Source organism: Tachyglossus aculeatus, chromosome 14 (assembly GCF_015852505.1).
Source record: "Tachyglossus aculeatus isolate mTacAcu1 chromosome 14, mTacAcu1.pri, whole genome shotgun sequence".
Classification (NCBI taxonomy): Eukaryota; Metazoa; Chordata; class Mammalia; order Monotremata; family Tachyglossidae; genus Tachyglossus; species Tachyglossus aculeatus.
Genome location: NC_052079.1, coordinates 6,947,476 through 6,962,919, shown reverse-complemented (window position 1 = coordinate 6,962,919; position 15,444 = coordinate 6,947,476). Strand labels below are relative to the sequence as shown.

General features: G+C 46.8%; 1 protein-coding gene across 3 annotated transcripts; it reads left to right on the top strand.

Annotated features, from left to right (window-relative positions):
• Positions 1-1,230: 1,230 nt before the first annotated feature.
• On the top strand, positions 1,231-14,668 carry C14H14orf28 (chromosome 14 C14orf28 homolog). Of its 3 annotated transcripts, XR_005453875.1 has the most exons (6): positions 1,231-1,324; positions 6,416-6,940; positions 7,822-7,911; positions 12,831-12,965; positions 13,190-13,291; positions 13,565-13,657. XR_005453875.1 is itself a non-coding variant. In XM_038756471.1 (5 exons), exons 2-5 carry the CDS (start codon positions 6,417-6,419, stop codon positions 13,746-13,748), a joined length of 933 nt encoding a protein of 310 aa, XP_038612399.1. In that variant the 5' UTR covers positions 1,231-1,324; position 6,416; the 3' UTR covers positions 13,749-14,668. The 3 variants fall into 3 exon arrangements, 2 of the variants coding, with proteins under 2 accessions (XP_038612399.1, XP_038612400.1); XM_038756471.1 differs by lacking the exon at positions 13,190-13,291 and having other exon boundaries at positions 13,565-14,668; XM_038756472.1 differs by lacking the exon at positions 13,190-13,291 and having other exon boundaries at positions 12,831-12,969; positions 13,565-13,645.
• Positions 14,669-15,444: the final 776 nt, after the last annotated feature.

Here is a 15,444-nt window from a genome sequence, read left to right as displayed (position 1 = left end):
CAGCCCTGCCCCGGCCCCCGTCCTCCCCCGGGCCTGGAATGCCCTGCTCCCTCTGCCCATCCTCCAAGCTATCTCTCTTCCTCTCTTCAAGGCCCTACTGAGAGCTCACCTCCTCCAGGAGGCCTTCCCACACTCAGCCCCTTCCTTCCTCTCCCCCTCGTCCCCCTCTCCATCCCCCCATCTTACCTCCTTCCCTCCCCCACAGCACCTGTATATATGTATCTATGTCTGTACATATTTATTACTCTATTTATTTATTTATTTTACTTGTACATGTCTATTCTATTTATTTTATTTTGTTAGTATGTTTGGTTTTGTTCTCCGCCTCCCCCTTCTAGACTGCGAGCCCGCTGCTGGGTAAGGACTGTCTCTATATGTTGCCAACTTGGGCTTCCCAAGCGCTTAGTACAGTGCTCTGCACACAGTAAGCGCTCAATAAATACGATTGATTGATTGGATGGGAGCCAAGCATCGCACCCGGCCCCGTTCCTCATTGGGCGGGAGCCGAGCATCGCACCCGGCCCCGTCCCTCATTGGACGGGACCCGAACATCGCAGCTCTGCCCCGTTCCTCATTGGACGAGAGCCGAGCAACTCAGCCCGGCCCCGTTCCTCATTGGACCGGCCCCGAGCATCGCACCCGTTCCTAATTGGACGAGACCCGAGCATCTCACCCGTTCCTCATTGGACGGGACCCGAACTTCGCGGCTCTGCCCCGTTCCTCATTGGACGGGAGCCGAGCATCGCACCCGTTCCTCATTGGCCGGGACCCGAACATCGCAGCTCTGCCCCGTTCCTCATTGGACGGGAGCCGAGCATCGCACCCGTTCCTCATTGGCCGGGACCCGAACCTCGCGGCTCTGCCCCGTTCCTCATTGGACGGGACCCGAACCTCGCAGCCCTGCCCCGTTCCTCATTGGACGGGAGCCGAGCATCGCACCCGCTCCTCATTGGACGGGAGCCGAGCACCGCAGCCCTGCCCCGTTCCTCATTGGACGGGAGCCGAGCATCGCACCCGTTCCTCATTGGACGGGAGCCGAGCATCGCACCCGGCCCCGTTCCTCATTGGACGGGACCCGAACCTCGCAGCCCTGCCCCGTCCCTCATTGGACGGGGCCTGAACCCCCTCCCCCAATCCCCCCCACCCCTCATTCCACACAGCCGCCCTATCCCCGCGCACGTTGGGGGGGGCGGGTCGGCGCCTGCGCAGTGGCCGCCGCCCGGGCAATGGCGGGCGGTCCGGAGGGAGGCCGGGCCCCACGGTGGCCGTGGTAGCGGCGGAGGCGTCGCTCCTCGCGCACAGGCCGGCGTGTCCGCCCGGGGAGGTAGGCGGAGCCGCTGGGCTCGGGCAGGGTGGGCCAGCGGGATCCGCCCCCTTGGCCCCTCCGAGGGGACCCGGCCCTGTCACCGCTGGGGCGCGCCGAAACCGCCGATCCCTCCGCCTACACGCGCCGATCCCTCCGCCGGGACGTGCGAATCCCTCCGCCGGGACGCGCGTCAATCCCTCCGCCCGGCCGCGCCTGGGGCGGGGGGCGCTGGACATTCATTCATTCACTCGTTCACTCCATTCATTCATTCATTCTGTGTGTGTGTGTGTGTGTGTGTGTGTGTGTGTGTGCGCGCGCGCGAGCGCAAAGCCCTGCTCTAAGCGCTGGAGGGTTACAAAGTGATCAGTTTGCCCCACAGGGGGCTCACAGTCTTCACCCCCATTTTACAGATGAAGTAACTGAGGCCCAGAGAATAATAATAACGATGCCATTTATGAGGCGCTTACTACGGGCAAAGCCCTGCTCTAAGCGCTGGGGTGGTTACAGAGTGATGGGGTTGTCCCACAGGGGGCTCACAGTCTTCACCCCCATTTTACAGATGAAGTAACTGAGGCACAGAGAGTAATAATAACGATGCCGTTTATGAGGCGCTTACTCTGGGCAAAGCCCTGCTCTAAGCGCTGGGGTGGTTACAAAGTGTTGGGGTTGTCCCTCAGGGGGCTGACAGTCTTCACCCCCATTTTACAGATGAAGTAGTTGAGGCCCAGAGAATAATAATAATGATGCCGTTTATGAGGCGCTTACTACGGGCAAAGCCCTGCTGTAAGCCCTGGGGTGGTTACAGAGTGATGGGGTTGTCCCTCAGGGGGCTCACAGTCTTCACCCCCATTTTACAGATGAAGTAACTGAGGCACAGAGAATAATAATGATGCCATTTATGAGGCGCTTACTATGTGCAAAGCCCTGCTCTAAGCGCTGGGGTGGTTACAAAGTGATTGGGTTGTCCCACAGGGGGCTCACAGTCTTCACCCCCATTTTACAGATGAAGTAGTTGAGGCCCAGAGAATAATAATAATGATGCCGTTTATGAGGCGCTTACTACGGGCAAAGCCCTGCTCTAAGCGCTGGGGTGGTTACAGAGTGATGGGGTTGTCCCTCAGGGGGCTCACAGTCTTCACCCCCATTTTACAGATGAAGTAACTGAGGCCCAGAGAATAATAATAATGATGCCATTTATGAGGCGCTTACTATGGGCAAAGCCCTGCTGTAAGCCCTGGGGTGGTTACAGAGTGATGGGGTTGTCCCTCAGGGGGCTCACAGTCTTCACCCCCATTTTACAGATGAAGTAACTGAGGCACAGAGAATAATAATAATGTCATTTATAAGCGCTCACTATGTGCAAAGCACTGTTCTAAGCGCTGGGGTGGTTACAAAGTGATTGGGTTGTCCCACAGGGGGCTCACAGTCTTCACCCCATTTTACAGATGAAGTAGCTGAGGCGCAGCGAATAGTAATAATGATGCCGTTTATGAGGCGCTTGCTATGGGCAAAGCCCTGCTCTAAGCGCTGGGGTGGTTACAGAGTGATGGGGTTGTCCCTCAGGGGGCTCACAGTCTTCACCCCCATTTTACAGATGAAGTAACTGAGGCACAGAGAATAATAATAATGATGGCATTTATAAGGCGCTTACTGTGGGCAAAGCCCTGCTCTAAGCGCTGGGGGGGAGGTTACAAAGTGATGGGGTTGTCCCACAGGGGGCTCACAGTCTTCACCCCCATTTTACAGATGAGGGAACTGAGGCACAGAGAATAATAATAATGATGATGGCATTTATAAAGCGATTACTGTGTGCAAAGTACCGTTCTAAGCGCTGGGGAGGTTACAAGGTGATCGGGTTGTCCCACAGGGGGCTCACAGTCTTCACCCCCATTTTACAGATGAAGTAGCTGAGGCCCAGAGAATAATAATAATGATGCCGTTTATGAGGCGCTTACTATGGGCAAAGCCCTGCTGTAAGCCCTGGGGTGGTTACAAAGTGATGGGGTTGTCCCTCAGGGGGCTCACAGTCTTCACCCCCATTTTACAGATGAAGTAACTGAGGCACAGAGAATAATAATAATGATGCCATTTGTAAAGCGATTACTGTGTGCAAAGCCCTGTTCTAAGCGCTGGGGGGGAGGTTACAAAGTGATGGGGTTGTCCCACAGGGGGCTCACAGTCTTTTAATCCCCAGTTTACAGATGAAGTAACTGAGGCCCAGAGAATAATAATAATAATGATGCCATTTATGAGGCGCTTACTACGGGCAAAGCCCTGCTCTAAGCGCTGGGGTGGTTACAGAGTGATGGGGTTGTCCCTCAGGGGTCTCACAGTCTTCATCCCCATTTTACAGATGAGGGAACTGAGGCACAGAGAATAATAATAATGATGATGGCATTTATAAAGCGATTACTGTGTGCAAAGTACCGTTCTAAGCGCTGGGGAGGTTACAAGGTGATCGGGTTGTCCCACAGGGGGCTCACAGTCTTCACCCCCATTTTACAGATGAAGTAGCTGAGGCCCAGAGAATAATAATAATGATGCCATTTATGAGGCGCTTACTATGGGCAAAGCACTGTTCTAAGCGCTGGGGTGGTTACAAGGTGATCAGGTTGTCCCAAGTGGGGCTCGCAGTCTTCAGCCCCATTTTACAGTTGAAGTAGCTGAGGCACAGAGAATAATAATGATGCCATTTATAAGGCGCTTGCTATGGGCAAGGCACTGCTGTAAGTGCTGGGGAGGTTACAGAGTGTTGGGGTTGTCCCTCAGGGGGCTCACAGTCTTCACCCCCATTTTACAGATGAAGTAACTGAGGCACAGAGAATAATAATAATGATGCCATTTGTAAAGCGATTACTGTGTGCAAAGCCCTGTTCTAAGCGCTGGGGTGGTTACAAAGTGATGGGGTTGTCCCACAGGGGGCTCACAGTCTTCACCCCCATTTTACAGATGAAGTAACTGAGGCCCAGAGAAGAATAATAATGATGCCATTTATGAGGCGCTTACTACGGGCAAAGCCCTGCTCTAAGCGCTGGGGTGGTTACAGAGTGATCGGGTTGTCCCTCAGGGGGCTCACAGTCTTCACCCCCATTTTACAGATGAAGTAACTGGGGCACAGAGAATAATAATAATGATGGCATTTATAAGGCGCTTACTATGTGCAAAGTACCGTTCTAAGCCCTAGGGTGGTTACAAAGTGATGGGGTTGTCCCAAGTGGGGCTCACAGTCTTCCTCCCCATTGTACAGATGAAGTAACTGAGGCACAGAGAATAATAATGATGGCATTTATAAAGCGCTTATTATGGGCAAGGCACTGTTCTAAGCGCTGGGGAGGTTACAAAGTGATCAGGTTGTCCCACAGGGGGCTCACAGTCTTCAACCCCATTTTACAGATGAAGGAACTGAGGCACAGAGAATAATAATAATGATGCCATTTATAAGCGCTCAATAAGCGCTCAATAAATACGATTGATGATGATGATTTATAAGGCGCTTACTATGTGCAAAGTACAGTTCTAAGCGCTGGGGTGGTTACAAAGTGATCGGGTTGTCCCAAGTGGGGCTCACAGTCTTCAGCCCCATTTTACAGGTGAAGTAACTGAGGCACAGAGAATAATAATAATGATGGCATTTATAAAGCGATTACTGTGTGCAAAGTACTGTTCTAAGCGCTGGGGAGGTTACAAGGTGATCAGGTTGTCCCACGGTGGGGGGCCCACAGTCTTCATCCCCACCCATTTTTCAGATGAAGTAACTGAGGCACAGAATAATAACGATGGCATTTATAAAGCGCTTACTATGGGCAAGGCACTGTTCTAAGCGCTGGGGAGGTTACAAAGTGATCGGGTTGTCCCACAGGGGGCTCACAGTCTTCATCCCCATTTTACAGATGAAGTAACTGAGGCACAGAGAAGCTAAGTGACTTGTCCAAGGTCACGCAGCAGATAAGTGGCAGAGTTGGGATTAGAACCCACTACCTCTGACGCCCAACCGCGGGCTCTCCCCACTAAAACGTGCTACTTCTCTACTTCTTGTACTGTGTTTCTTGGACTTCCCAAGCGCTTAGTACAGTGCTCCGCACACAGCAAGCCCTCAATAAATATGATTGATGGAATGAATGAATATGAGATCTTTCAGGAATGACATTTAACTGAGAAGTAATATGTTGCCAATTTGTACTTCCCAAGCGCTTAGTACGGTGCTCTGCACCTAGTAAGCGCTCAATAAATACGATTGATGATGATGATGAAGTAACAGACCAATAAACGTAGGTCTTACCCTAACTCTTAAAGTGTCCGAACGCGATTTTGGAATTTCTTACTCCAGGGGAATGTTCAGTCCGTATTTAGAACCAGCGTGACCCATGAATTTTGAAAATGACTAGCCTTTTGGACGGTCGTAACAAATGGCTAGGCCGAAAGGGTTAGCTGACTCACCGGAGGGAAAAAAAAGCACATTTGTTTTCGTCTCAAAGGTTGCCAAACGGCGTAGAATCCCCCCAAAAGGAGTATGCTTATCCGGGCCAAATACTATTTTAAAGTCTGAACTCGCCCTGGCTTTTCCAGTAGCTTCTCAATCACGTTGAACCTTTACTGTTTTTAAAGTCACATAAGAAACTACAGCGATAAAAGCTTAATTTTTTTTTTTAATTTAGCCTAGCATTGGAGGCTTAATGGGCTCACACAATAAATAATTCCTCGATTCCAGCCCACAGACCTTTGTGTACATCTGTCGCGTGGCCAACTGGGCTTATCAAAAATACTTGGGGAGGAGAACGAGTTGGGACTGGTGAGCCAGAGCTTATTTATAGCGGAAAATCTTTGGGGCCAAGATGGGTGCTGGGGTAAAGCGAACCCTCCGTCTCTGCACGTTAGTGACCTGTCCCTTATAAATCGTATCCCAAAGCCGGACCGGTCCCTTAGAAATCGTATCCCAAAGCTGAAGGTGGAGGTTGGATGATCAGCTCCTCTAGGAAAGCGAAAGACGGGCGGATCAGCGCTCGCTTGAGGGGCCCGTTCGAAGTCGAGCCCGCACCTTTAGGTATGCACGGGAATCCTCAAGCCTGTTGCTGTGAGTTTAACTGTAGTGTGACTATGGTTTAATTGCAGGATGAAGACATTGTTCGAAGAGATCAAAGCATCAATTACAAATAACTATAATCAAGATCGTTCATTCTGGAAGCCCGTCCTCCCCTGGGGTGGCGTCTTTACCATTAAGGCCGGCCGCAAAGCCGTCTCGTGCACACCGCTCTATGTCGAGATAAGCCTGAAAAACACCTGCACTATTGATGGATTCTTAATGTTGTTGTATGTCATTCTTCACGAGAATGAAAGTTTCCCCAGGGAACTCTCTCTCCACTTGGGGAGGGAGTTTATTGACTGTTTTCTGTACTTAATGGACACCTACAATTTTACAACTGTAAAGCTGCTCTGGATTTGGGACAAAATGGAGAAGCGGCAGTACAAGTCGGAGGTCCACAAAGCCTCCTTGGTAATTGACTTGTTTGGAAACGAGCATGATAATTTTACGAAGAATTTGGAAAACCTCATGTCCACCATCCAAGAGAGTTATTGCTCCAACTGGAGGTGTCCGACTCGGGCCCAGGAAGATCAGCTCCGAACGATAAACATAAAGTAAGTTTCTGGGGCTTCCGTTGAGCAGCCCCGACCGAGATGAAATAGAATAACGTCCTTCCAAGAGAGCATCAGTTCGTTTCGGTGTTTTTGTTTGACCTTTTTGAAATCCTGTTACTTCCGAAGCATTTAATCGGACGTTCTGCTCAAAGTGCTCGGTAGATACCGCTGGTTTTTAAAGTGTCCAACGGTAGCTTCTTACAAAGGAAATGGCTTTCCGTGTGCCTCGATTGCCTCCGAAGGAGCCTTGCAAAGGTTATTATTGGGAGATTCCTAGAGGCTCTAAATTTGATACTGGCAGCGTGTTTTTGTTTTATGTCTTTTGAATGCCTTTCTCGGGGGAAGTTATGGGGGACGGGGAGGTGTTCACATTAGCAGCCTCAGCCCAGAAATTGTCATTTGGTTTTCACCCCCAGAAGTGAAAGCTTAATTTATTTTTTTATTTAGCCATCTATTTAGCATTAAATACATGTCTAAGAGCTTTTTCGGGAATTCCAAGCCTCAACCTTAAAAAAAATTTTTTTGTTTTGGGTTTTTTTTTTTTTAAATGGCATTTAAGCACGTACTTAAATCCAGGCACTGTTCTAAGTGCTGGGATTGATGCAGGATGATCAGTTTGGACACAGTCCTTGTCCCACATGGGACTCACAGTCTTCATCCCCATTTTACAGATGAGGTAACTGAGGCCCAGAGAAATGAAGTGACTTGTCCAACAAGTGGTGGAGCAGGGATTAGAACCCAGGTCCTTCTGAGACCCAGGCCTGTGTTCCAACCACCAAGCCATGCCGCTTCTCACGTACTGGGGTGTTTTTGTAGCGCAACAGCCATCATTTAAAAGTATGAAACGCAGCAGCTTACTGTGTATTTTGTCACCGTTTCAGTCCTCCCCAAGAAATTCCACATGGAAACTTGATTCGCCTGGCAGTGGCTGAATTATTCTGTTCCAAGATAGAACTATGTGGAGAGCGTGGGTGAGTTTGACAGATCATTTCCCTGTTCTATTTATACAGAGACCTATACGGAAACATTATCTTTATTGTTTATGTTCTGTGAAACTTCAGCTCCAGAGTAATTTGGAAACATAACATTTTCCTTGTTTTATTGAAAGTGTACATGGTGCAAACCAGAGTACCTTCCCAATCTCCCACTGCAGCTAACACTGACTGGCATCGTCAGATGCCATTGAATAGAGGAAGAGAATACAGCTTGCTTATTAATGAATGCAATGCAAGTAAGTCCTTTTTATCTTTTTCCTCCGCTGAGAAGATTTAAAACATTTTGTAATGCAGAGCTAGTAAAGACTTTTCTAAAACGGGGTACTGCTGGAAATCTTGAGTTTCCCTTCCCAGGTCTTGACCAAGTCTTGACTATCAAAACGAAGCAAAGATGAGCCAGTTACCTAGATGTAGATACAGTTGTCCTTCGATTCCAAAAATGCGGTCACTCGACTCCGTACGAGTGGCCCACTGCCAGATGAAAGTTCACCAGGCGCAGTCTTCTGGTGAGCCATTTTTGAGGTTGGTGAGGCAGGCCTCGTTTAGTGCAGCTTTTCTAGCGCCGTAACCCACTTGGGTGAGCTGAGCGTTCCCAACTAGGGCTGCTTGGACGGCACTAATGCCCCCTTGGCGATCAAGCAACCAATAACCCGAGGCTCGTATTTGTGTAAGATGTGGTTTAGGGGTAGGGAAGGGGGTGTCTCACCATCACGACTGACTGCTTGGCACAGGGGTCTGCACACAGTAAGGGCTCGATAAATACCACTGGTCGATCAGCACAACGTGCACTTGAGTTGTTTTTCAGCGATGGGGATGGTTTCCGTGGAGCCGTCCATCCTCGCTCTCTCTGCTGGTCACCAGGCTCGTGAGATGACCGGCTGGGGTCGGGGATGCCGCCTGGGACCGCGGGACAGACCGTCCCTGGGTGCCTGGGCAGGCAGCGGGCATTGCCATCCCCTCATCCGCTTCGACACCTCCTAGGTCATTTAGGTCCAAAAAACACTTACTTGAACTATTAAAAGACTCAATAAAAAGCTGTTTCTGTGTTTAAGGCTTGAATGAACAGATATAGCCTAAATCGCCTCTTTGGAAAGGGAGATCTGTTTGTAAAGTGGTTATCTCCTACCTGGATCGCAGTGGCGTATCTTACATTGCTTTAGACGTGACCTCAGAGATTAAATGTTTCTGAGATTACCACACTCTCTCCACTCACTGTGTTAGAATCAAGACCTGGAAGTGACCAATCGTTTTAATCTCTTTGCCTTTTGATTCGTTGGTAGGTTGATTTTTTTTTTCCAGGCGAGACCTCAGTTAAACCATTTCAAATTGCTGAAAAGCTATATCTAGAGACAATTCCCCAACTTCTCTTGCAGACCCATCCCAGCATTAAAACAGCTATCACTGCCAGATTGTTCTAACCGGAATTCCTTGTCCTACGGCTCAGACACATATCCCTTTGTTCAGCCCGCAATAAAAATGAGGAATAATTGGTCAGCATTGAAAGCCTTTGAGCTAAAGACAATTATTGAATCTCTCCTCCATAGGAGTCCTTTCCCTGGGCTAACTCATCTCAGTTATTCCTCATCGATCCTCTTCTGCAGTCCTCATTCTTCTCTCTGTGACTCTTCCGACTGCCGTCCCCTAAACCATCCTCTCTAGGCTAAATAATTCCAGGTGTTCTTCACTGTTCTTATTTTCCAGGCCTTTGTTTTCCTTTGTGACCCTTCTCTGAACTCTGTCCAAGTTCTCCAGGTCTCTCTGTAGATTTGGGACCCAAAACTCTGGAGACATTCTGGTAAAAGTTCACACGGTTCTGTTTCAGAAGTCAGAACTTCTCCATGACAGCCGGCGTCATCATCGTCGTCATCCTCATCCCCGTGAAGAGCATTTATTGAGCACCCAGTGTGGGCAGAGCACTGTAATAGGCCCTTGGGAGCATACAGCAGTTGACAGTGTAGATTTATGAACTGCAAGCTGCAAGAGAAAATAATGATTCACCCTGAAAGGTACACTGTGATCAGCTAAAATTAAACCAAATTCAGCCAAATGTTAACTTGCGGAGAAAGCACTGAAGAGGTAAAGAAAGAACTACCACCCTAAGTGTGTCTGTGGGAGAGAGTTCTTGCAAGTGATCATTTGGCTTTGACCGCTTAATCTCAGGGGATTTTTTTTTTTTTTTTTTAATGGAAACCTGGTAGGAGAATTACATATATCTAAGGTGAATGTTTCAGGGTGATCTGAGCGTGAGTTGGCTGCAGAGTCCTGTGGGATTCCTGGCCTGACCAGGCGGGAATCTTGCTTTTCAGTTCATTCCTCCCAACACCAAGAAGCCGAGGAATGGAAATGGGAGCCTCTTTTCCGGCCTCCGTCTCGAGACCCGGGAGACAGAGCCTATAGGTTCCGTCTGAATATTTTAGCAGCAACGTGCCCGGCAGGCGACGAATGGGTTCGGTCGGGGAATGCGTAAATCAGAAATAAGAGGGATGAGAGCCCTGAATCAAGGCAAACAGAAACAAGAATGAGAGGTCAGTGGGGACAACTCGGTGAGGCGCTCCCATGCTGTACCCTTCCCCCTGGTATTTAAATTTGTATACTTAAATTGTGAAATGTATTGTCAAGCCAGTCTATTAAAGAAATAATGGGACCTCAAGAACCTTATCCCCTTTGTTTGGGCTTAAATGTAAAGTCAGTGGAACTAGTTTCAACTCCAGTGCTATGCAGACATTGAGAAGTACTATACATTGAGAAGCAGAACGGCCTAGTGGAAAGACCGTGAGACTGGGAGTCAGGGGACCTGGGTTGTAATCCCGGTTCCACCACATTCATTCAGTCAGTCGTATTTATTGAGAGCTTACTGTGTGCAGAGCACTGTACTAAGCGCTTGGGAAGTACAAGTTGGCAACGTATAGAGATGGTCCCTACCCAACAGTGGGCTCACAGTCTAGAAGGGGAAGACGGAGAACAAAACAAAACCTATTAACAAAATAAAATAAGTAGAATAAAAATGTACAAGTAAATAGAGTAATAAATACGTACAAACATATATACAGGTATACATGCCTACTTTGTGACCTTGGGCAAGTCACATAACTTCTCTGGGCCTCAGTTCCCTCCTCAGCAAAAGGGGGATTCAGTCGTCCTTCTCCCTCCTACTTAGACCGTCAGCCCCTTGCGAGTTTTGCTCATCGCATATCTACCCCAGTGCCTTAGTGAAGCATTTAACGCATAGTAAGCACTTAACAAGTATTAATTATTATTATTGGTGTCAGTTGGTGCCCACAGTGACCTGTAGCTCTTTCTGCAGTACTTAGGCGTGTCCACCGATCCTCTGTCTTGAATCTGTGCAAGTTATTTCTCCCTCCACCGAGGTGTACAGCTTACGCTACGCTTGTCCTCGCGGAGCTTCATTTCTGTTGGCAGCTGTTATCTCCTCTAATTTGCCATATTCCCAGTGAAAGATGGGCTCCAAATTTAAATGATCTGCCTTCCCCCGACTTGAATTCTGAAAGAATTCATTACAGGTGGAAACCAACAGAAAGTCTTCCACCTCTTTTATATGTCAAGCTGTGCACTTAGTCCGGTCAAACTAGTGGTTACTCTTGTGGGAGTTTCCAGAATCAATCAATCAATCGTATTTATTGAGCGCTTACTATGTGCAGAGCACTGTACTAAGCGCTTGGGAAGTACAAATTGGCAACACATAGAGACAGTCCCTACCCAACAGTGGGCTCACAGTCTAAAAGGGGGAGACAGAGAACAAAAGCAAACATACCAACAAAATAAAATAAATAGGATAGAAATGTACAAGTAAAATAAATAAATAAATAGAGTAATAAATATGTACAACCATATATACATATATACAGGTGCTGTGGGGAAGGGAAGGAGGTAAGATGGGGGGATGGAGAGGGGGACGAGGGGGAGAGGAAGGAAGGGGCTCAGTCTGGGAAGGCCTCCTGGAGGAGGTGAGCCTCCAGAACATTGCCATTTCACCTAGCAAATGGGGCTTGGTAGTTTTGACAACTAAAAAGTCTCGTAAAACCACTTATTTTCCCATCCTAATCACTTAATACGTGACTAAGTTCACTTGTGTGCCAGAAACCTAGGAAAGGCAAAGATGAAAAATCTCGTTTCCATTTCCAGCACAGACCGATACCGTAAGTAATATTTTCATGTTGGAGGGCCTGAAGTGCAGTATAAATGAGGCCACAGATTGATGGAATTAGCGTGAGACATTTTAAAAGGAAACCTGTATTTAAGAGGAGTTATCCAACACATTCAAAGGAAGTCGACAGCCGGCTTCTGTGGTTTTGGGGGAAAGAGAAGGGGGTGCTAAGTAGTGCTCTCATAAATTCCTAGAAACCAGGTGCAAGGGAGAATTGCTAAGCATTGAGCTGCTTAAGTGTAGGTATCATATTGGACCGTTTGAAAGTTAGTGGATGATATTCCCGACATCTGGCAGCGGTCAGCTGGCTGTAAGATGTTTAAATCTTACCTTTCAGGGATGCAATTTGACCATATCCTATTCCGTTCAAAGGACTGAGGATGACTTTCTTTTAAAAGTGAACCTTCCAATGCTGCTTTTGCGTAATCGATAAGTAAGCTTTATTTTTTACGGGTAAGCAGATTCACTCTTGTCAGATTTAGAATACCACTTTGCAAATCAGCGTGTATAGACCTCACCCAGAAAATATTTTCTCCTCCAAGTTTTAGGAGGAACTCTTCACTCCCCATCATGAAGAGTCCTAAAATAGAGCTGTTGTGAAGTGTTCAGCTTATGCAACCGAGCAAGCCTGCCCATTCTGACGATACTTGTGTAAAAATTGAGATCCTAATAAGGAAAACCCAGAAGTGTCACAAGTGGAATAACATTCATGCCTACTTTCTCATTGTAGCTGTGGTGGATTAAGGGAATTCTCCCCGCGTATTTTCTGTCATGGGGCACCACCTTTTGTTGTGTTAAATATGCAGCATTGGAAATCAGAAGACCTGGCTTATGTACCCTATCACTTGGATTTGTCAGATCACAAGTAGGTACTGTTTTTGGTTTTCTTTGCAAAAACAATTGCTGGAAACAGATTTCAGTTGAACTTGACTAATTTGCTATGCAGCCATTATTTTGACGATTAAGACTGAAAGTTGAAGAGTCACTACTAAGCTGCCTCCTAATTTTCTATAGTCAGAAGACTGTAGTTTTAATACCTTAATATTTGTTTGTAAGTACCCGTACCGTTTCTTTTTTTTTTTTCTTCAGTGCTCTGTGATTGAACTGAAATTCACTTTTATTAAGAGTTGCAAAGGCAACCTATTTGAAAGCGGATGTGAAAGTCCAGGATTGCTTTAAAATTTAAGACCTGTAAGTTTTTCATCATTGCCTCAAAACTTATTGGGGATGAAGGAGAAATGAACGATGGCTTGCTAAAATAACTTGTGATGCTACCCATCATGACCCACAGTCAACCAAATGGGACAATTGGATGTTGTTTTCTAGATGTAAAAAAACCTCAACAGTTAAATAGGTCTCCTATAGAATTTGCTGATCCCGTGTGCTCTGTTTGTAAGATACCGCAGAAAAGTACTAAGAGTTTTCCACCAACACGTGTGTTTGTACGTCTTTTCTGATTTTCAGGTACCTGTTGGAAGGTGCCACGTTATTTAACAAAGAGGAGCACCATTATTCAGCAGCTTTCCAGATTGACGGGAATTGGATGCACTACGACGGTCTCAGAAACGTGAATTTAATTTTGTTAAATAAACCACCAGAATTTCTTCTCTTGTCATCGTTAGTTTATATCCGAGCAACAGAGAAGTGACTGTGGGCCGGCGTGAGTTGAAATTGTGTTCCCTCCTGCCCCCTCCGAGTTAAGGGCTCTGATTTTAGGCTTACTTGGTATCCAAGAAAACAGTTGAACTATACTAGTTTCAGAGTTGTTTTAGATTATTTTTGTCCCAGGTTAAAAAAAAAAATTTATACGCAGAGAACTATGCAAAAATGGGATTGATTCTATTTCTTGAGGTATTTTTATACAGGCATATTTTATGCTGAAGGAAATAAAGTCTTATATTCATTATGTTTTTTATTCGCCTAACAGTACATGTGTTTAAATTTGTTTGCACTTTTAAGTCTAGAAAAGGCTGGTTGCATTGGGATTTCTGTTATTCTTGCCTAGAGTGGGAGCTTTTCTCTATCATGATTCAATGAAACCCCCTCCCACTGTGCTTCCAAACGCAAAGCCTCTCCTGTGGGAGTTTACAAGCCCTTGAACGGGGAAAATTGGAAACAACCTTGGTTCTTCAGCGTACACACTGTGTTGAACCATCAGTTAATTTGGATGTGTACTTTGACAGTTGCTTTGGTGCTATTCTGTCAGGCTTTCTCCCCACCCCGCCGCCCCCGCTACCGATTTACTCATTCCATACGTACCGATAATATTCGGCCTTCTGCTGTGATTTCCCTGTCAGCTGATGTTAATGTCACTTATGGAACTGGGTAAAGTGGATTTTTGGTGGTTGCTCTGCTGCTGTTGAAGTCTTTACTTGCTAAATTCATTTTCTGTCTCCCTCCACAAGTTTTGGCTGAGTTCCCGTGGAGTGCCTATTTACTGTGCTCGGCTCCCAAGCAGTTGTTGTTCTTAAGCCACGTAACTCACCTAAAAAATGTTTCATTTCCTAGTTAAGGAAGTGGCTGAAATAATTCTAATGCATAATGGTAAACTTTCCGTGTTTGGGATGTGACAGCTGTGTAGAAGATTGCATAGAACTTAGGTCTGTCATGTAGGACCACCCAGGCGATTGAGACTGCACAAGGGAAAATAAATCCCGTCTTAAATGATGAGCAAGTTTGTAGTCTCTCTGTCAGGAGAAAGTGGATTTTTTGCAACAGGGGCTTGTGGCAGTTGGTTTGAATCAAGTTGAAGCTAATCTGGAGGATTCGGTCATTTCTGTGTAAGCGAGTCTTTGGTCATGGCTCTTACTTGACAGCGGCTGCAGGCTGTGGGCGTGACTTTTCCTGCTTAGAAAAGGAAACGTGGCAAAGCCCTCGGTACGGCCTTTCGAGAAACTGAATTTAGTTATTTATTTTGCAGGGCTCGGGCCTGGAGAGATGCTCTAGATCCAAAGTTTCCCCCAAATAAAGAGATCGAAACTCCCAAATAATTCCTCATCTCCATGTCCCCTAACAGGAGATGATGGTTTGGTTTTTCCCTATCCAGATTCTTCTAAAAACTGAATGCTTCCTTTATAAAAATCATCTCAAACTGCCCTGTTGCACACTCACCCCTGCTGTTTGATTTTTTAAGCTGACAACACTAGATAATTATTTCTCCTCCGTAAGTTATCTATCACTGAAAAACTCATTTCTTTGGATGTTTATAGTTTATTCATGACTTCCTATAAACCCTAGCTGCCATTAGCAACTTTCATAAAAAGTGTAACTTTTGAAATCTAGTTTGATGGGGGAAATGAGGAACTAGATAAGTGGTATTAGCTAACAGTCTTTTTAGAGCCCTT